We start from the raw sequence: 23,995 nt of genomic DNA, 5'->3' as shown, positions 1-23,995 counted from the left end.
TGATCACAATAAAATCAACCAATAGGTCTGCAAATGAAGGAATTTCCCCCAATTCCGATTTGGATCGGGTAAAGCCAAAATCGGGCCAATTCGGAAATGACGGATTTGATCAGTGTTCATAATATAGATTCTTCAGACTAAGTACAACGTACATTGCTATTAGTTTCAAGTCTTCTAAGCTTGCACAAAAATACACAAGATTTATATGCAGAAAACTTGAAACTTATAAATAGTAAAATTACAAACAGGAATTACACAGCCGTGACGTTAGTCACGGCTGTGTCTTTTTTCTTACAGGTTCTTTCTTCTTTCTTCTTTCTTTCTTCTTTCTTCTTTCTGCCGACCACTACATTTGCTCTAGCACTTACATGCTTACGCCGATTTTGACCTAACTTGGTCACAACCATCATTGACCATGCCCCTACATGTCATATGAAACTCGTGGGGTCAAAGGTCACGCAGGGGTCATAGGGGTCAAAAGCGTGATTTCAACTCAAAATGCTTCTTCTCCTCCAGATCACGTATGACGGTGACCCCACTTGCACACATGCATTACTATTACCCAGTGTCTATGGGGTCCTCACAGATTTGGGGTCAAAGGTCATTAAGGGGTCACTTCCGGTATAAAGCGAAAAACCTTCAAAAATTTTTATTTGCTAACAAAAACATAGGACAGTAACGGTATGTTCACACATAAATTGTAATTACCCTGTGTATATGTGGTATTTTTGTATTTAGGGTCAAAAGGTCATTAAGGGGCCACTTCCGGTACAAAGCGAAATACCTTTAAAATGCTTCTTCTCCCACAAATTACGTAGGACAGTAACACCACTTGCATACATGCATTGTTATTATCCAGTGTCTATGGGGTCCTCACAGATTTGGGGTCAAAGGTCATTAAGGGTCACTTCGGTATAAAAGCGAAAAACCGTCAAAATTTTTATTTGCTAAGAAAAACATAGGACAGTAACGGTATGTTCACACATGAATTGTGGATACCCAATTCATATGTGGTATTTTTTTTTTTTGGGGCAAACGTCATTAAGGGGTCACTTTCGGGTATAAAGCGAAAAACCGTCAAAATTTTTTATTTGCTAAGAAAAACATAGGACAGTAGCGGTATATTCACACATGAATTGTGGGTACTCAATTCATATGTGGTATTTTTTATTTGGGGTCAAATGTCATTAAGGGGTCACTTCGGTCTGAGACGAAAAACCTTCAAAATGCCCCTTCTGCCACAAGTAACATAGCAAAGTGGTGCCACATGCACCCATGCATTGACATTAGCCAATGTCTATGGCGTTTTCATATATTTTGGGGTCAAAGGTCATTAGGGGTAACAACACGGCTGTGTTCGTGGGTTAGACCACAGCTTAGTCTAGTTTTTATTGAAATTGTTTCAGAGTGAAAATTAAATCACATAAACTGATCACTTTTACAGTAAACCTACATGTATACATGTATGTATCTGAGATCTGTGATGGCCAGGCCAGATGAGAGATGCATCAAGGATTCATTCTGCTACAGAAATAGAAATATATTCATCTTTTAGATCAGTTTCTTTTTGCATGGTATAAACACATTGATAGAAGAATGTGTTTTCAACATGTACAGCACGTGCTTCATAGAAGCACTAAAATGCATTAATATTTCTCTATGCATTAATGTTTCCCTACTCAACATGATACAAAATACGCTCATCTGTCTGGACAGTTTTTCGATCCTAAATAACCTTTAAATATAACAGCATCTTGAGTACCAAAATCCATATTACACAACTTGAGGTTTACTCTTGAGCTATTATATACTGTTGAACTGATGTTATTGAATTACATGGTATGAATAACCCCTTTACCACAAGAACCACAATACATTGCTAGTGTGGTTCATAGTGACTTTATATTCTATAAAGCACTGAGTTACAAAATACTGCTACAACTTTCTCCGCACTTCTAATCAGCGTAGCTAGCATGGTGAGTCACAAGGGTGTGTAACAATTAACATTGGCAAGATGCTCATCAATCGCTTGCAATTTCTCCAGCTGATAGCCTAGTGTATTTTTTGCAAAAAAGATGATATATCAGCAGGACAATTATTACTTAGCTTGATTATTATGCACTGATTGATCAGATTCAAAACGTAATGACAGATGACGGCAAATGAAACAATACAATCTTACTATTACAATATTCTGGATTTGTTCTATAAAAATATTCTGAAGCAAGTAATGTTGTACGATTCAACGAAAATGTCCGAAGATGGAACAATTTTCAAGGGCACTTTTGAAACAAAATTGGTCTAAAATTGTTTGATTTTCTGTGAATCTTATCCAAAATTGTTTTTCAAATCTTGATGATAATTTATTTTTATGGCAAAATTCAACTGAAATAACTCAAATTTACACGGTTTTTAGTTCTAGCCCTAAAGAGAAATAGAAGTGGCCATTTTCCAGTGATGTGGCAATACGTTTCCAGTCATGGGACATTTACTAAATTCAAATTGGACTTTCAAATATTTTGGGTTACTTTGGCAACCATGTGACTATGTTGAAATTTAGTAAATTATACTGTAAAAATACATAAATGTATTGTGGTTTACCATTGAACTATACATTCAACCATTCAACTTCAGACCTGTGGTTACAAGCTGCTGCATCTAACAGTTACCAGTTACTTTGCTTTAATATTCCTCTCTTATTTGCATGACAATGCATTATACAAAGGATTTGCTTCAACACTGGAGTTGTTTTGACTGTGAGATGATGTTCCTTCAGATTTGGATACCCAAATCTCACCCCTGTGGGTAAGTGGAACAGCTTTAGAGGATTTAGAGGCCTGCAATGGGATAAGTCTTGAGTGAACCCTTGAAACACATAAAAGCATTATAAAAGAACATTTAAAGCCAACATTAAACATGGTAAAATAGTATCAACGACTCCCAACGTAAGTCCACATGAATTTAAAAAGCATGTACATAATCCTTTGGCCTAACCCAAATGGGTCATTTTTGTAAGGCTTTTTCAAGGATGAATACAATACATTTTAACTTTACCAAAAGCACAAATAAATGTAATCATATAGGCCTATATTCAAGCTCACATTCGAAGATATTAAATAATATTAACTTGTCTTCCTTAAAATCTATAGTATTTGGTTTAGTAATCATCTACAGGTGCTTCAGTTCTTCAGAGGTAAACCCATCACCAAAATGCATCAGCACACATCATTATATAGATTCAAACTCTTTTTATTTGCTGGGTTCTGCCCAAATGTTTTGCTGTGCATTTCCATTGGAACCTATCCTGACATTCTAAAGCATGATTTAAGGCCTTTAGCCTTTTCGAAGAATGGCAGTCTTCAATCTGGGTAAAACCTGGTAAATTCAAAAGACTTTACCCACTTTGTGCAGCACCATCCTATTGTGTCCGCCATATCTCGAAAAGGCTAATTATCTGAGGCAAAATTAGCAGTTAGCAAGTGATAGGGCCAATATTTTGCTGTCTTAGCACCACTACTGTCTAAACGTAATGCACCAGGCTTTACTTTTCTATTTTATTTATTTTAATGAATTTGTAACAAGAAGTAGGCATTTGCCCTAAATTCCAGTGGCGTAACTACCGGGGGCAGGGAGGGGCAACATGACCAGGCGCCACCCTTAAAGGCGCCAAATTGATTTCAATTCAGCATCGATTCTCGCCCCTCAAGCGATGAAAGTCAAAGTGTTCGTGCGCTTCACGCGCAGTTCAGCCCGAAATCAATTGCAAGAACATTTTAAGACCGATATTCAACTTCTTTAAATAGTGGTAGGCCTTATTTGTCCAAACTTTTGCGCGCTCCGCGGGCAATTGTTGCAAGAATGGGGGGGGGGCGCCATTATGTATCCTTAGCCCTGTGTGCCACAACCCCTAGCTACGCCACTGCCCGCGTCTAAGATATTCTCGGGTGTGGGGTAGGGGCGCCAATTTTGTTTCTTGCCCCGGGCGCTACCAACCCTAGTTACGCCACTGCTAAATTCCCAGGCATAAATTAATAGTGCATGCTATAGTTTGTTTATTTTTATGAATTTGTAGAATACATGTAAGTACACCTACCATATTTGACATGGACTACACAACTTGATATTATAAGCAATTTACACAAAAATCTTAATAACCATCGAAATCTCTATTCAAGACGTATGTGTCAAACACAAAACTGTCTTACGCATCACGGTTATACTACATGTATAGGCCTATAGCATCTTAAGTTTTAACCAACTTATATTTTATTACAAGACCGACTGGATTGTACATTACAACGACTACTATTTTGAAGCTGATCGGGGCAGATGACAAACACTCCCAATTCAGAAAAAAAAAATCAGTTTTCACAGGAAAAATGCGAAATAGGTAAATAAAATGTAATAATTAAATATTTCATCGGAAACTAAGAATCATATATGTAAAGGGCCTTACCACCAAGATGGAGGAGTGCAAATATAGCACAAAGGTGAATAAGATAGTAGGCCTATCACTAAGATCCACAACATGCTCAACCATCAGGGCACAGTTCTTTAACCCCAATACATTTGTACATACATTGAATGACCTTCGAAAATTTGGGGACAAAAACTCATACTCTGTAACTTGAGGTCAAATTTTGCACTATGGTTGTTTAATTGAGGTTATTATTATTACCGTATTCGTCCGAGTATAGTCCCACGCTCAGTATAATCCCACCCCCATTTTTGAAAAATTTCAGAAATTGTAAAAAAAAAAAAAAAAAATTTTTTAAGTTTATTTTTTCGGTTTTGGAGTGTCCCTGGACCTAGACCTAGATGCTAGGATCATTCATGGTTGACCTAAAAAAAAAAAAAAATTAAAAAAAATTCAAGATATTTTGTATTTTTAATATGAAAATTGATAATTTGTATTCATGTCATACTCTATTAATGATTTCAAAATGCATTGAATTTGAATGCATTTTGAAATCATTAATAAGTATGACATGAAAACAAATATCAATTTTCATATTAAAATATACAAAATATCTTGAAATTTTTTTTTTTTTTTTTTTTTTTAGGTCAACCATGAATGATCCTAGCATCTAGGTCTAGGTCCAGGGACACTCCAAAACTGGAAAAGAAAAAAAACTTAAAAAAAAAAAAAAAAAAAAAAAAAAAATTTTTTTTTTTTTTTGAAATAAAGTATAATCCCACCCCCAATTGTGAAAAATTTTCACATAAAAAACGGGTGGGACTATACTCGGACCAATACGGTACTATGCCATTGGGATGAGGCCATTGTGGTCCATAGTGTATGTGATGCATAAAGAGGAACCCAGACATAGGATTCAGGGGGCAAAAAGTCTAGGCTTTTGAGCTGCCATTGGAGATACTGAAAAATGTGCTGAAACTATACAAAAATGGATCGACTGTTATTATTACCGACATATACATACTCAATACACAGATATTTTTTAACCTGTAAAAAAAAACATTCAGGGGTAGATTGGTAGATTTTATGAGCAGTGTACTATCTCCCAATAAGATGATGCATTGACATTTTCTTTTTTATATTTTTATGTAGGCCTACTAATTGATATTACCCCAAAACATCTTTAATTTCTTTAAATATTTTTTTATTTTTAAGTTTTACACTGTATGCAAATATAGTGTGTGTACCCTTATTAGCACTTCATGTTTTTCTAAATGTATGCCCCAATGCACATGGTGCACAGATTTTAAACCAACTACAGTTTGCATTTTAAACATTAAAATGAATTTTGCCCTTTGTTTTTTTAGCTGTGTGCCACAATTTTTTCCCAATAAGCTTTAATACATTTTTCACTATGCTTGCTCCAGTTGAACAGAATTCAGCTCTGGTGAATTCATTGTCACAAAGTGCTTTTTTATATCATGAAGGCAATACAATTCTTGCCCAAGTCTATCACAACATAAAAATGTATGAGAATGTGCCCTTGACCCAACAGTATTTTAAATTCAAACATACCAGTAATATTAAAAGAGTACGATATTTCTGTACTGCATTCAGTGTATTTTTTGGCATTCATTTTTCTGTATTGTGTGTATTTGTTGGGCAATTTCATATTGCCTGTATATTTGGCATTTCTTTCAATTTCACTGTGCTACAAAGTTGTTTAGCCCAACAACACATTTGCTTTGGTATGCAACTGTGTGCAGTGGCGGCACCACGGGGAGGGGGTGCAGTCAGAACTCTTGTCCCCCTGTTGCCCTCCAGTAAAAACCCGAAATTACGAAAATTTCTACTTTTTTCAGCAATTTTGCGCAAAATTTGTTGTTTTTGCCCCCCTGAAATTCACTTTGCCCCTCAATGAACCTCCCCAAAAAATTCCTGGTGCTGCCACTGACTGGGTGCCGTCCTTCTTTACCCATCATGCAGCTTGTTTTCACCAATGTTTAGGGGTGATCTCACTTCCCTGCTTAAGCCCAATCCTGACTCCACATTGCAGCGCGCTGCGATGCTATAAAAACTGTAATCTGAGCCAGGTTTTTACGAGCTCAATGGTGAAAATTCTTATCGCGCTTTGGAAATTTCGGTCTGTGATGGAACTTTTTCGCATCGCCCTGCGATATTGCAGCCGTGCACACCTGTGATTGGCTGCTGGAAAATCAAGGTTGGTAGAATGACCTTAAAAGGAGATGCAGACCCCACATGCTTTTCAAATATCGCAACATACATTTTAATTTCATCGCGCGATGCTGCAATGTTTGAAAAGCATTTTATCGTGCTGCGAAGTGGAATCAGGATCGGACTTAAGAAAGATCCAGAGAAGCACCACACTGAATACTTTAGAAATAAAGACAGAAAAAATTTAAGATCTTAACCCTGGGCCCAGCAGTATTTACTGGTACTCATGCTGGTCGAAAAACTTTGAAAGCACCCCCCTTTCCCCGCTTTTGCATATCATTTCATGTAATTTTCAGAGTGAAGACACCGCTTTTTATGGCAATTTCACAATTTGTTTGCCCTTCAACACTATTTTTGACCATTTTTTGACTGAAACGTGTGCGACAAGTGCAGACACTGAGAATTTTTGTTTCTCAAAATAAGAATTTCGAGCAATATCATGAGTATGATGAATAATTGACACATTTATACTACTTGATTCATGTATGTATGAACACCCATTTTTATAATTTCGCAAATGTGTTTTTAAAAATTCTCATTTTTGTGTAAATTGCATTTCTTCAGCATAAACCACCCCATATTTCGTGAAATTTTCAATGAGCACGAGTACCCAGTCTTGCATGAAGTGCAGGGACACAGAATCCGACCAGAGGACCCTGATTGTTTGGGTCTAGCTGTTACACTGATTGAAAACACACACACAAAAAAAATGCAGGCCCTACTTAGTACTTTTAACTGACTACCAGGTTCTGACAAAGATAATAACTAACATAAATTCATACTGTGTTCTGCTCATAGTTAATAGTTGGTGGACATTTCACTTCCAAGTCATATCAAGTACATTCACACTGTGTTTCTCACACATTTCTACCAGTAAAATATGTCACTTCAATTCTATGTGTTGGTACCAGTACAAAGAATCATACTTCAATACCTGCTGATATGTGGTTGGAACCCGGGTTGGAACCAGGGTTGGAACCATGTCATGAACTGCCATTTAACATGAAAATCTTAACATAGTAACAGTTTCACTAAATAGACCATGTGTGGGAGAATGATCCTTTGATGTTCCGCACAGATAAATTAAATAATATGCAAATATAGTACTCCGCAAATAAAAGAAATGTGTGTTTCCAATTGTACTCATTGAACATGTCAATAGGACTTACTAAGTAGAATGAACCCTTTTTGAAAATTAACATACCAGACAGGTTGTCCATTCATACACTGTCTGTAACATGTCTTTGAACTCCAGCATTTGTTATATATTTTGTCTCAACAATAGCTCAAATCCCATTGCTACATGACTTCTTGAATTGCACTGATTGATTACTTCACCAAAGTACAACAAAATTGTTGCAATTCACCTGTCCGCAATATCGCTGCAATGAAGCCCAGACTCACTAATTACTGTGAATAGTTTGAGACATTTAAGAAGTGACAAATTGACATGTTTGATGTCACATGCATGAATAGTTTATTCAATGTTGTTGTGGTAAGATCTGGGTGGATCCATTGACATAAGACATGTAGACATGCCATGCCATGTATGTGAATGAAACCTTACCATGAACTTCACCTGTGTCTGTAGGCCTATCATCAATCACCACTTGTGAAAAGAGTTGTACCTTTCCAAATATATCATTCACAAATAATGCAAAATCTCGGCTTTGACTTTGGAGTTGGTGGCTGTTCACACATGGATCATTTTGTTTGGTTTCACATATTAAATAGATGCATTGGTTTTCCGTGCATTTATAATATTGGATACATTGTAGATGAAAAGGCAAACACAATGGTTTGCATTTTAATTTTAACCCTAACCCAACCAGAGCTCACTGTTAAAACCACTGCTTGTGCATGAATTCCATGTGATGCAATGGCGCTTAATCAGCCTAAGTCAGGGAATAAGCTGGCGGGCCAGCGTAACCCCAGTGGCTAGAGGCTGATCTTCTGTGTGGCATGCGAGGGGTCTGAGGTTCGAATCCTGTGGGTACAAAATGACTTCTTTGTTCATCTTCTCTCCTTTTTCATCTCTTCTTTCCCTACAAATAGCCAAAAAGCCATGGGAACGGTTAGGGTTAGCTAATTTGAGACACAGGAAACAAATCAAAATAAGTATCATAACTGGTATTTTCACTATCTTATGCTGGAAGCTTAACTTGATCTATACTGTACATGTGAACATGGCTTATTGTATATTCTACTCTCTACACAATTCCATCTGCAATGTAGGTCTATAGTGCACTATATCCCATTCAAACTATTACTGGGGCACCTGGAAGTCAGACATGTCTAAATTATTCAACTGTTAACACCATTGAATACAAAAGCTTGTCAGTATGGTGGCTTTTGATCGGAAGGCTCTACAAAACTGTAAGGCCTATATATTCAATCATATGTGAAAACTGACAAACAGGAGTTGAGTGTTAGGAGCATCAGTTGCATAGTGTTAAAGCTGATGAATTTTTAAAAACATAATTAACCAGAAAGCAGATGACGCTTAATTGAAGCATCAGTTGACTGTGATAATTAGGCAATTTAAGAACTCCTCAAATATTCATCTGTAATAAAACAATTATGATGCATCACTGAACATATATCACTATATAAATGCATAAAATACACCAAGCGAGTGTTGAAATTAATAAATTGATAAACATTTAATAGAAAGCTTTACAATTAACTTGCATCATTATTTCCCTCCACCACGTCTACTAAAGCTCAGAAATTCACACATAATGTTATGCATGAGACAATTTACTCAATTTTTTTAAAATTATTTTTGACATATTATAATGTACAATGATGTTACAAACTTGAAAATGCTGTATTTTTGGTATGAAAAAAGAAAACACTTTTGAGAAGTCCTAATGTAGGCCTAATACATGTAGCACTAGTCTAAAGAAGAGCCTCTGCACTATCCACAAGCATTCTATGCTGAGGTGGTGGGCAAAGAGCCGGCCTCGATGTCGGCACACTTCTCAACTTAGCGCTGCATGCCTCAGTATTGGGCCCTGCTCGGCGCTTCTGTGGCGCCTCTGCTCAGGCTATACTGTTTGGAAATCGCAATCCAAGGGAACTGATCAAGTTCAATTTATACAGAATTTGGACAGTGTCATGAAAAATAAAATTGGAGCATGTTTCTGAGTTGATCCCTGTAACCTACTTTTGATCCCTAACATCCCTGTAAATCCTTGTCTTTCTCTTTGTGAGGTTCAAATTCCAGACTTGATCCATTCCTAAGCCTCAGCTAGCCATGGATTCACATAGATTGGTATCATTGATTCTTAGATTGATATCAAGACATACAATACTAACCCACATACCAGAAACAATGTGATGCCTTTTAAAAAGAAGAGCAATTCTCTTTTTAAGCACCTTTCACAGTCTCCAGGCCTGTACGCACTACACAGGGGTGAGGTGCAGACCCCCCCCCCCTCCCCTTTCCCCAATAAAAAGGTCCAAAAGTGGGACAAAATGTCAACAATTTTGGTGATAATGATAACAAAAGTGGGGTTTAGGTCAACTTTTTACAAAAAATCTGCCCAAGTGCACTTTCATATAAACATTCCACATACTCGGCAGTGGGGTTTGACTCCCACCCTTTTATTTTACCCCCACCCTTTTTATTGAGGCACCCTTTATACTGAAAATTCCTGACCCCCACGCTGTTTACGGAGGCACCCTTTATACTGAAAATTCTTGACCCCACCACTTTTTGCTTTTTCCGCTATTTGTAAACATTGACGAAGTCAAACGCAATATGGTTTGAAGTAAATCAAGTACGCCGAATTCTGCACCTATTTCGCACGTGCGAGTCCGATGTTTTCTCTCCATTAAGTTGATACATTACGTGAACAATGCAAATTATATGTGAAAAACTACTACTGTACTGTATAATAAGCATTTTAATGAATAACTGTACTTTTATGGCGTTCAAATGTTGTTCTTCTCATGAAAGTTGACGTGCGCTGTGTTGACAGCGACTATATCCTACTTCTTCGCTCAATCAATTATGCATGATTATGACATCACTCATATACGATCAGTGTAAAGAAAAATAACATGTCATGGAAAATCGGACATTTGCATATGACGTATGTGTATTGGCAGGGCTTCCGGGGAGGATATTGTGTACATTGCGATGGACACTCGACAAGCGCTAGCCTGCATCGGGGCCTGCATCAAATGGAATTTTATCTTGCGACATGGTGTGCGAGTTTTGGCGAGTTTTCTTGGAACTATGATTATTTTATCATTCAATAAAAATATACTGTAAGTTGGAAGAAGCCCCACGCTTTTTATTTTAATCCCACGCTTTATATCATTCCACGCTTTTTACCCAAAAGTTTAAACCCCACGCTTTCACCAATTTTCAGAATTTCGAACGCACGCATTAAAAAGCGTGGACTGCCGAAAGTGTGTTCCAAATGGTCTCATGCTTTTTATCCATGATCATTTCAATAAAACATTTGTAGTAAGAGTAGGCCCATTACATAGAGCTATAAAAACTATACTTTTGATCAGCTCGTAATCGGCAGACCTTACAACATCACAAATTAACATCAAAATATTTTATTTCGAGAATTTTCTTATGACATCTTGTCACAAGCAACACAAATTATTAATTCAAGTCCTAAAGGCTTACTTTGTCTACTTTCTTTTTTAAAACACACAAAATATAGACCAGACAGGCCAACTTATACTAGTCCCTCACTCTTAATGTGGGTCTACTTGCGTAGTGGTAAAAGCCTAACCTTTCCCACCTAAACGAGCTGATCCTCATTTAAACTACAATTTGATGGCATTGATGTAAACGAATTACAATGTATTTGTACAACTTCAGTTTCACCACATGACACATGTACAGCTTGAAAAAAGATATACAATTTGGTGCTATTTCTATGTACTATACATTTTGTAAGTTAGGGTGAGATTCATATGGAACACAATGGCCTCATCCCAATGGCATAGTTCAATAACCTCAATTAAACACTCATAGTGCAAAATTTGACCTCAAGTTGCAGAGTATTAATTTTTGTCCCCAAATTTTCAAAGGTCATTTAATGTATGTACAAATGTATTGGGGTTAAAGAACTGTGCCCTGATGGTTGAGCATGTTGTGGATCTTAGTGATTGCCTTTCATTCACCTGCAACAGGAAATATGGAAATCACAAAGTCAAAGGTAATTTACAAGGCCAAAGATCATCAAAAAGATCCTACACACCCATGTGGTGATCCACTCAAAAAGTTTTTCTAAAGTCCAGGTTCATCCAACACCTGACCCCTCACAAAAAATATCTGTTCGCATCATTAGACACCGCCCAATCATAGTGCATCACAGTTCAGAGCTGTTTCTTTGAAAATTTGCACCACTTGGCATTTTGAGAATCTTTTGATTCTTGTCTAAATAAATGATCAGGTTGGACAAGTTGTGAAAATAACTGACCCTAAACGCAGGAATGCATGGAAAGTCAAAGAGGTGATCACCTTTTTTACTGTTATGTGTTTCATTAGGAAATTGATAAAAGTCGTAATGTAAATTTATTATACTTCCAAGATGGTACAAAAAAAATTTGATGCACACACTGAACAAAATTGTCTAGAGTACAGGTTGGAAATCGATACATGCCCAAGTTCACAAGACAAATTGAGAATAATCTGGTCTTAAATTGGTTCGTAAGGTTAAATTCAATTTATCTTTAAATCCTAGGTCTAGGTCTTGTCCAGAGGGGTATTGTCAATACAGTGAGAACAGTATAAGCTGAAAACTTACTTAGTTACCATGGTTACTTGAATAGATGCCCTCAGGATTTGTTAGCCATTTTTATATGGCATTGTTTTCCACTCATTAGTAAACATGCATGGTCAAATGGTAGTGCATTATTTAGTTGACGGCTGGCTTTGAAAGTGTTTTTCATTTAATACTAAGAAATTTGTATGAAGTTCCCACGTCCATTTCCTCCCAATCTTAGAATGACCTCAAGCATGCTCATCTCTCAGGACAAAGTTCAATAACATTAATATTTCTATCATCAATGAATGACCTATGTCTATTGGTTGTCAACTAAAATCATACTTCACAACTTGGGGTCAAATTTATAACACAGTACGTACAAAGCGTGTGGGACGGTCATACACACATCAAAGGACCGTACCATTATAGCACAAACTGAAGTAGTGACACTGGTACTGGTAGTAAATTCCAATTTTCTTTGCTTTACCTCAGTTGTTCGGCTCAAAATTAAAAGGGGACATATGACAGTAAGCCAACATTTTATGGAAAAGAAATACTAATCTATTTTTATGGAAATGTTACAATATGGCGTTAAACATCTGACATACAATATAACCAAATTTGAGATAAACTGCTCAAGGTGCAAGTATATAAATAAACAAACACACTGGGATGGAATTCCTCTAAAGATAGTTGCACACCATACAGCTTCTCTACTATTATTTCACAAAAATTCATAACTACTGAAGGCACCAAAATGTTACACCATGGAAGAAATCTTCCTTCCATGATAATACATGTACAAAACCAATGCTAGAGGAGAGCTAGAGCGCACATCTTCAGTAACAATTCCACCTGCATATATATATATCTACAGTCAAATTAATTTCCTGTGTTTTCATTATTACCAATTTTGGAACACTCACAATTTACATCATCTTAATATTATAATGCCAACCAAATATTTACTCTGCACTGAATTAAAATATGCTGTGGGACTTGTGCAAATAATGTCATTTCCCTTATTTCAACAATGGAATCAATTTTCCAATATTCAACAAATCAACACTTGGGGAAGGTGGTGTCTACCACTATCTCATCAATGCAAACACCACACATTCTGGTACATGTGTAAGACTGTAACTTTTAGTACAGTGTGTCTACTACATGTACTAATTGTCTATTTCCAATAAATGATGCTGTTTTATGAGTAAAACTAGTCAAAATATTACTTTCATGTCTCATGATGTATTCATCATTTGTCTAGATGTCTGCGATGATATTTGATGGCAATGTGTCCCCACTATATACATACCATCAGGCCTCCAAAAACCGCGGGAACGCGGGAACGGCGTTCCCAGAAAGGTCACAGAGGTCACAGAAAAAAAATTGCAAAAAAAAAAAAAAAAAAAAAAATTGTTATTTAGTAAAATTTAATAAAATATAATTTAATTAGAACCACTGGACCTATTATGAAACTTCAGGATCATTCACAGTTAATTTAAAAAAAAAAAAAAAATCAGAAAAAAATTACGAAAAAATTACAGTTTGTTATCCTGTATATATGCAAACCATTAACTAATGTTTATTTCTTCATCTATCACATATTATAGATGCATTGGTTTTCCATGCATTTATAATATATGTGATAGATGAAGAAAAACACAAGTTAATGGTTTGCATAAGGATAACAAACTGTAATTTTTTTCCATTTTTTTTTTTTCAAATTATCTGTGAATAATCCTAACCCTTCAGAATAGGTCCAGTGGTTCTTAAAAGTTGCAAAATACTTCTAAAAAAATGTTTAAAAATAAATAAAAAATTGTTTTGAGTTTTGACAGTAATACTTTGAAATTTTAAGTTGTGTTTTTTTGTGAAAAAGGATGTAAATTTTTATAGAAAACTGTTCCAAAATAAGGCTCAGATTGCACGAGAGAGCATCTAAACCCTGAGAGCTTCCAGGGCCCTTAAGCGGGCCCTGGACGAGGGCCGTTAGGACTTCGCTCGCCGCGCTCGTGAGGTCCACTCCGCGCACATAGGCCTATTTCAGTTATTTCACAGAAAATTTTCAGCACTTGTCATTAAGTTCCCAGACAGCAGAAAATTTTCTGGAGGCCTGCATACCATCATAATCTATGGCAATTCATATAATTGTCCTGTAAAAATTGCAAACATGTTATCTAACATTTAATATGCATGATTAAGGCTGTCGATTTCCATTCAAAGTATAAAAAAAAATTCGACCATTTTCAAATAAACATAAAAATTAATTAAAGGTAGCAAAACTACAAGAAATAAACAAACAAACATGTACCGGTATATTTAATCGGAATATATCTTTTTTTAAATGATAATGTACAATGTACTAAGCTGGTTTGAAAAATATGTGGAATCCTTTCAGAGACAATTTTGGCATTTGGAGGGAAATTTTAGAATTTGGTAGCAAATTTTGCTTTGTAACAAATACATTGTGTGGGCTGGGAGTGAAATTTGCCTTTTATTTTCCTTTGCAATAAATGCTTTTTTTCTAGCCCTGGCTATAACATTTATTTTCTATAAATATTCACTGTACGATATATCAACAATGACCTTACAGACACACTCTCTGACGGTTCGGTTTGACACCGATTGTTTTTCAAACCTGTTACATTCAGTACAATTGTCATCAACAATCAAATAATTTACAGTCAATAGAACTTGGACATATTGTCTTTGTTTGGGAATTAAATATTCATGATCATAGACTTGAATCTGTATATTAAAGGGCACATGGCCCAAAATAATGAATAAGCATTGCACGCATTTAATGGCAGAATTGTGCTCAAACAAAATATGTTATTTTGATGATGTATTAATACTTCATGAGTACATGTACCGACTACCTGTACAGTTTATTTTTGACATTGGTGGGACTTCTGTTTATGCTGATAATAAGTCTACATGTAGATTCTAATTTCTAAGCTACAATGCTACATGTACATGTAGGGGCCTACACATGTGCAATTGCAAATGGGTTTTTTTCAATCATTTTCAAAACAATAACCTTTAGAAACACCCAATTTACATACATGTACATAATTTGTAGTCTTGGTTAAATATAAACCTGTTCTCTTGACCTGTGATAACAAAGAGCACAATTCAACTTGCTGTATAAATTTGCTGTAATAATAAACTGAAACAAACAAAACCTGAAGCAGGTACCTCATGAATGAAAGGGTTTGCATTAGCCTGTAGCCACACAACATTACTCTTGAAGTTGATTTGAATTAATATCAATTGGAATGTGCTGCCTAATTCCATGAACAGGTTTTCCAAATTTCATTGTTTCCAATTCCTATATTAATGCAACGCAGATGGAATAACATTGTTTACGAAACATGTTCCCACTCCAAATGGTGTTTGATAGTGTTTACAGAGATGAGACATATTTCATGTGATAAGCTTACCTACGTTTTTTTTTTTTGAAAAGTGCAAAATTTTTGGACAAAAAACACAATATTTTAGATATAAAAATTCTCGATGCAAATAATGTGATTGCGCAACAGTCTGAATCTCATATTCGCTGGTATAGTGCACGTTAGAATGGCTGTTGCTCGGGCAATTGGCTCACGCTCTCTTTGTTATGAACCACTGCAATGATCACAACATAAAGCCTATGGCATATTATAATTCAGAACAGGTGTTCTATGAGCCCAGGCTTGAACCAGAAACCAATGGTTACTGACATGCACTACGGCAGCAAATTAGATGCTCACAAATTACGCATCGCCACCAATCCCCACAGACAGACACATACAAGATCATTCAACTTGTTTCGGGATTATGCTTGAATGATCACCTCACAGTTAAAATTAGGCCTGCATGCCAACCTTGCACTTTTCCCAATGAAATCAACCTGTACATGTACCTAACTTCCTTCATTGGCTTATTATTGATTATAGCTTACTGAATTGCTTCCTAATTCATTGCATCCATTCACTGTTCTAATGTTGGTATTTTAGTACATTGGAACAAGCCAAAGAATCCATTTCTTGATTGACAGAATTTGATACGGAAACAAATTATGTCCCTGAAATTGAAAACTACAGCTAGAGTGAAATACTAATTTTGAATTGCTGCAGTGGTGTAACTTGTGCTACCTGTAAGTCGGGGGTGTCTTAAAATTGTAAGTTCTCCAGCCTCACTAAGAATAAGATAATCAAACAACTAAATAAATATTGATTTTTACTGAATTAAAAAGCAGCTTATTTTAGTCTTGTCTACAAGTTGTAGAAGGACACCGTCAGTGCTCTTTTAAAATCGAGCATTTAAAAAAAAATCTAGTACATTGTTATAGCATTCCATCGTATCACGTTACAAGTGCTTTGTTTTGAAATCACTGTACCTACATTATGTCTGATCTCTTCCCCCCTCTCACCCCCTCCCCATACACACAATTTGTACACCCGATTTCCATAAATAACATTGCACATACAATACATGGAACAATTGTAAACAGCAAACATATAATTTCAAAATCTATTATGGAGTGAGAAAAAAATCATCCCTTATGCTGGCGGCAGGTTAATAACCCTAATCTTCTTGCTTATCTGTGTAGTAGCAACATCATCAAGCTCAAGCCTCTCATGATGAACTACCTGAGAACCTCACATCTCAGTGCATCATCCAACACACTTTCCTGTGCTATCTTCAGTAGATGACAGCATTGCTGGACATTGCACTTACGATTTGCCTGTGTAATCTGTGTGTGATACTGATAACAAGGAAACACTCAGGATTTCCCTAATCGCTTGAGCAGGAGATATTGTTCCTGGCAATGTAGTATCATCAGTTATCTGTAAATGGCTTTACTGGATTCAATTTACTTCATTTAAAACTTGATTTATGAAATCAACATGTTCTTCTGTAGTGATATAGTTTGGTCAATCAATGATGAATGATGAATGTTTTGAAATACATAGTTTTTACCTGCACAAATGGAGGGCATAAAAACCTGTGATACATGTATACTAGTATCAAAAGTAGGAAAATTCATTTCATTTTTCAACAACATTTGATGTTTTTTATTCTCATTTGTTATGACCATCACTTAAACAAACACACATCTTATAATTTAGTTTGTGAAAAATATCCAAAAATATAATGGTACGGTAGTAAAAAGTTTTGACTATGTAGATAATGATCAAAGCACACTCTATCCTGATACTGTTTCAATGACTTTTAAACATGATTGTGTTCAGTTTCCCAACTTTCCCCAATGATGTTAAAAAACAAACTTGACCAAAATGACAATGTAGTATGACAACTATGATAATTATCATCAGAGTACTGCATGCTTATGCAACAAAAATAAATATACTTCACACTTTCTGTGACCTAGTGGACATGCATGGCAATCACCCAGTATATCAATCATACATGCCGCCCAATGGAAGATTGAATTCATTGTTTAATTCCTCTTCAAGTTCATACAATTCACCATTTGTCCAGAAATTTCTGAAACATGCAACAACAGACTAACTAATTTGAATTTGATCTCATTATTCAGGCTCACCCAATCATGAATTCTTTACAGCTTCCACCCATATTGGAGCAAACTCTAACAATATAATTAAGTTTGAAAAAAATTGAAGCATTTAGCTTTATGAAGTATGGTATTTCAAGTGAAATGCACAAAAACTTTATTTTCCAGAACAAATCTTAGCTTTATTTTCCAGAACAAATCTTAGATGGAGGAAAAGCTCTTGTCCAAAATGGTGACACATGTCAGGTGAGGGTGGGCAGGGTTGGTCAAAATGTTGTCATTTTAAGGCCAAGGGAAAACCCAAGCCCCCTAAATAAAACCTTAGCACTGGTTTGCATTACATCAGCAAATGAAATTTGTCAAATTGGTTCTGACCTATTAAAGCAGATAATGCTGGAAGTAGCTTACCCTAGATATATTCTACAGCAATTTATGATACAAAACATTATCAGAGCTGAATGAGCATCATGATAAATTTACAAAAGTGTTCAAATTGGCCACAAAATGTTTTGAACACAACACACCAAATCAGGGATACCGGTAGCGCTAGAACTAAACACTCCAGTGTCCGCAGGGACCCCCGAACTTGCAGAAAATTAAAAAGTAGGGGGTCCGGAGTAGAGTTTGGTGAGTCCGAGTTGCACAAATGCAGCATAAATAGTATGTCTGCAATAGCGCTAGATTGAAAAACTGGGGGTCTGCAGGGACCCCTGAACTTACAGAAAATTTAAAAACAGGGGTCCCAACTCTATTTTGGTGGGTCCGGGACCCCAAAAAGCAACCTACCGCTACCCCTGCAGCCTGCACCAAATGTTTTATGTGTTGGTCATTCCAGTCAACACTTTGATCCTTACGGATAATATAAAATTGGATCGATTGAGCCCATTGGTCGAGCCATGAGTTTTTAAATATTTGAAGAGCCGTAATCGAGATCAATAAAAACTCATAGCATATATCGTAAAGCATCCAATTTTATCATTAGTATGTTTTGGATCCAATATTTGTACACACTTAATTAATTGTACCACAAACACTGAAAATGCATGATGGCGTGTTGTGTTTCCCCCAAGTGCTCTCTTTTTAAACATGCAAATATACATTAGTTACAATACAAATTCTTTCATTCATCACTGAAGTAACAAATTTCCAGTGTCTATGTTGCTGGCAATGTGAGAAGGGGTATAATTTGATGTGATCCTGGGGTACAAGGATATAAAGATTGCAAAGTTGCAATTTTTCATATTCCTTGTATCATAGCCAGCATTCATGTAGTTCAAAATTAACGAATAAAGCTAAAAACATGTAAAATGTATTCACATTGTGGTTCTCTGGTAAAGACATCACAGGGTGATACTAGCCTTTAAGCCAACATCAAGTCAAATGTACTACTGTGTATAGCAAAAGGTACAGTCTTAGCAGGGATTGAAGTGAGATCTTCTGAAGCAGGGACAACTTCTTTTGAAAATTGTCTGGAACCAGCCTGGGCAATTTCACATCAATCTGGGGCAAATGCAGAGTAAAATAGAATATTATGCTGTTGTGATTGTGCCAAGACATTAGAAACCTGGGGCAATTTTCAATAAAAAGTTGCCCCTGGTTATGACAGATTTCCTTGGAAACCAGGGCATTTGAGGGTGTAGCAGCTAAATTGCTGACTCCTGCTTAGTTCAAACTGTCATTTTTGGTCCTTTCAAGCCTGGAAAAGTTTGAAAATAGGGGTTTTCTAAAACCATTATATCTGGTGTAAGATTTCACTCTTTCAAATTCTTTCATGAAATCAGAGATGCCAGCGGCGTATGTCAAAGTTTCCTGTAAATTTTGTTATGGTGCACGTAGAAATTGTAATAAAACAAAGTGCAAAACTGGGGAAGAGGCTATGGCAAGGATTAAAGGGGTATCACCCCCTTGAAAATTTCTGGAAAACTGGCATCTTTGTAAAATTATTTAAGAATGAGTGTGATTCACTCTGGAGTGATTACTGATCAGGTTGTTGTTTGTAAACTTATGAATACAATTCTTGAAATTTCTTGATGATGATGATCAATGTAAATTATCCTCTCCAAATAATGGTGAAATGATGTACCTACACAAGTGGCCTTTGGTCAAATCTATGGCAACTCAAAAATGATGAAAGAGTGATGACGCAGACACCATACATCCCCTATACACTTTTGTCCCATATCAGTTTAGATGAAATCAACCCACTGTACGCACATGATACACACAATTTAACCAAGGGGTCTTGGCCAGGAACTCTTTTATCTCGATGCATAATAGACTATCCCTAACCGGTTTTCCACTCATCACAGCATTTACACAGGTCATAGAGATGACTTAGGGATTGGGCTACCACTAGCTAAGGGTACAAGAGGTCATCTTGATGCACCACAAACCATCTGTTGCATCACAACATATATCTGGTACATGGGAATCGCACACATGCAAATTCTGTTTTACCCTTACTGTCCTCGGGGCCATTTTTGTGTAAGCTTGCAACAATTTCATCAATCACAGCGAGTAATATCATGGACCATGGGTCCTTTCAAAATGTTGCTGGATTGCCTGTTGAAATAAATTGACAAATTTTACGGATGGTTTAAAGGTTTCATCAATGTTGTCTAGATAATCTGATTAAATCAGATTGCCTTTCGTTTTTGGTTGCAATACAATTGATGTACGGTACCGGTACTGCGAATGTTGGATGTATGGTACTATTCAGCCACTGTAGACTTGTCATCTTTACATGCATACCCCCACAAACTTCTCACTGGTTAGTGGTAACTTGACTGTTTCATAATAAACTCTCAACTGGGATCCGATATTATGAAATTTGTGTGAACTCTTCCAAGTTCAAAATCAAAAGATCTTAATTCAATTCACACTTTGTCTCAATTAAAATTCAATACCCATGCATGGGATACATTACGCTTTCAATAGCGAGAATCTGCTTTACTCAAATCGCATACAATATCACAGAAATCTGAAGCCCTGAATCACTATATGTATAATAATAAATAGTAATATTATAATTTAGACTTGAGTTCTAGATTTTACCAGAAGAACATGCAGTCAGTCCATCTACATATGTGGTGAAACAGACACATTTTGCTGTTTCTAATTGATTTTGTAAACAAAAATATCTTATTAGAATGCGACTAATTGTTCAGATTTTCATTTAGCACATGTGATGAGGAAAAAACAGTTTTATGGAATGATTTTATATACATTAATTAAATGTAAAAGTGCGGATTCATCATCCTCCCATTTTTAAATTTTCTCCTGTGCACAACCACAAGTAAGAATATTTGTTGAAAAACATGTAATATCGATCATATCGTGGGGACATCTGGAAAGTAAGATATGTATTATAGGGGCAAGGACTACAACTACTGCACTGGAAATTCAGCAACTCAAGGCAAGTAGTTATTGATTTATTGATCAAATATTGGTTTTCCCTCATTTTTTACTGTAACTCCATAACTGTTGTCTGATGTGCTGAAATAAATTTTCCAGCCCTATAATACGTATCTTACTTGTCACCAATGAGAAAAATGAAAAAACAGGCACGAAATTGGGCAGGGGTGTATACGTGTAGTACCCCTTAAGGAACAAACCAAAAGATCGATGGCGTCCTTTAAAGCGTAACTGGTTTCGTTTCTCAGCCGACCCCCTCCCTCCCTGCCAGAAACGTAATAATAAAATGTTGAAAATTTTGACATAATAATAATAATGACACATGTTTTCAGACCGATGTTTTTGTACAAACATAATCGAGTTTTTTTACCCCCTCCCCCCTAAACGAAACCAGTTACGTTTATAGGACGTCATCGATCTTTTGGTTTGTTCCCCAACTGTTGCACAGACCTGCTAATTAACATCTCATAATGTTATGGACATTTAACTTTTAATCATGAACATATCACATAGAAATGGAATTATGAATTGTACAATGTACTTTACTTTTTAAAAGTAAAATGCATAAATATCGCATCATTTTGGGTCCATCAGCATACACTGTATGCAACTATGCATAAATTTATAAATTTATATTATAAATTCATTTAAAGGGGCATTTCGTGATCCACAGCCTCATCCCCCCACTTTTCTAAAAAAAAAGTTGAGATTTTTATATTACTGAAACCTCTGGCTACATAATGTTTATGTACAAAATATTTCTTGCAGATTAATTCGTTTTGCAAAGATATCGTGAAATTTGAATTTCGTTCTGGTGCACCAGAACGAAATTACAACGCATTGTCTATGGAGCAGTGTAATACACATAATCATGCATAACTCGCAAACGCAAAATCGGAATCAACTGAAATTTTGGGAATAGGCTTTTTTCGTGGATATGTACTGAAAATGTCATAAAAAGAGGATGCTAGGATCACGAAACACTCCTTTAAGAATTTCAATTTTCAAAAGCCTAAAATTTATTGAGATTTGCTGCTAAGAATGCATAATATCCATTTAATGGATAACTGATTTATTATAAAACACCATGTAAAACGAACATCATGTAGGCCCTAATTGTAAAATATTGAAGCTGCATAACACATTTTCCCAATGATAAACAAACCAAAAACTACCTCACTGCCATCTTCACTGAGAATGACCTTTAGGTCGACACTATTCATACACACAGGTGAGACTGACAGGTGTCAGCTTACGGAGGGGCAACATTCAATGCAAAATATGCCATCTGCTCAAGCTACAAAATTGCTTAGTAATTAGAAATCAAGAATAATGTCAGAATAAAATTGACTTTGGTGATTATTACTTACCTTTCCAGTTGCTTTTCTGTATCTTGCGACTGATTTATCAATCAGTTCTTGCACCGTTATTTGTCCATCCCCGCATGGGACAACAATTTTCACTGGTCCAAAACATACAGTAACCTTCATTGTGGTAGAAATATTCCAATCCCGACACAAAAATGTCAAGATTATTTACTGTTCTCTACATTAACTTTCGCTACGAAGTCTTCAACTGAATTCCAAAGGTTCTTAATTGTAGATTTTTGTCAAATTTAGTATCCACGTGTTGAAAAAAGTTGAATTTTGCCCACGGGAATTTGGGCGTGTTTCACCGTTGAGTCATTCCTGATGCGTGAATCTCACACGGGATACCACCAACTGACTTGTTCTCTACGAGATGATGCCCCAAACATTTCCGATTCTTGGTTTTCTTTCAAGGTGTCAAATCCTGCAAAGAAGTGATACAAATAATCTTAAATATGACGTACTTAATTCATTACAATTTTCTTAAAATCGTGTAATATTTACGATACACAATGCATCTCAAGCGACGCTACCGACGAAATCGTACCCGAGATACACCGCTGATTTCCAATGCTCTGTCGCCACTACTTTACGTAGCTCTACCGGCTGAAAAGTTAAAATTAGTGTCACAAACACTTACCAAATACAACACTTTCATGGAAGTAAAACACTTCAAAAGTTGCTGGATGATAGCATAAACTTCACACAAGCTTATGCCGTCAATCGATTTCCTCTAAATAACACCTAAACTGTAATTATTTGGTTAGTTTTCGGCACTCTTTAACGCCACAACATCACCGTGTAGCTTGTTTCAGGCGAAATCATAGCGAAAATTGTCGTAAAGACTGAACCATTTGATTAGAGGGGTGAAATTACAATGTTTTCGTTCAGTTGTGAGGGACGAAGGTTGACTGAAATTGCGATATGCGGGGGTGATCAGTGTCAGCAGAGATGTTTCTCATCTTCTCAGGTCTCAGTAGGCCTAAAATAAATGCCAGATATTCCAAACAAAGTATTCTGCCCGGTCAGAAATTCCTTGACGGTGGTGTTAGTGGGTGGGGGGGGTATGTAGGGATCATAAAATGTTTGGAGTTCTGAATAGGGGCTAGGGGGTTAAAAAGTTTTGGATGTTTGATATGAACAGATTCTCAATTCAATAAAATATCCAATGAGTTTTATTTTATTTTATTTTTCCACAACTTCAACTGGTTGTAACTCAAAAACTGGGCCTAGGCCTTCTTGGGTGGGATCAAAAACGTTTTAGAGCCATTAGACTAAGAGGGAGGTCACAAGAGTT

The 23,995-nt window shown here is 36.2% G+C and overlaps 1 protein-coding gene across 1 annotated transcript in view; it reads right to left on the bottom strand.

Moving 5' to 3' along the window:
• LOC140147372 (partitioning defective 3 homolog) overlaps window positions 1-23,538 on the bottom strand; it is a 138,211-nt gene extending 114,673 nt beyond the window's left edge. Inside the window, exons 1-2 of the mRNA XM_072169149.1 lie at window positions 23,339-23,538; window positions 22,702-23,122 (exon numbers count right to left, since the gene is read on the bottom strand). Coding sequence (XP_072025250.1) covers window positions 22,702-22,821 — 120 coding nt within the window. The 5' untranslated portion in view covers window positions 22,822-23,122; window positions 23,339-23,538. The remainder of the gene's footprint in view (window positions 1-22,701; window positions 23,123-23,338) is intronic.
• Between the last annotated feature and the right edge of the window lie 457 nt (window positions 23,539-23,995).

Source organism: Amphiura filiformis, chromosome 3, assembly GCF_039555335.1.
Source record: "Amphiura filiformis chromosome 3, Afil_fr2py, whole genome shotgun sequence".
Classification (NCBI taxonomy): Eukaryota; Metazoa; Echinodermata; class Ophiuroidea; order Amphilepidida; family Amphiuridae; genus Amphiura; species Amphiura filiformis.
Note: the sequence above shows the minus strand (reverse complement) of the source record. Positions and strands in the feature narration are given on the sequence as shown.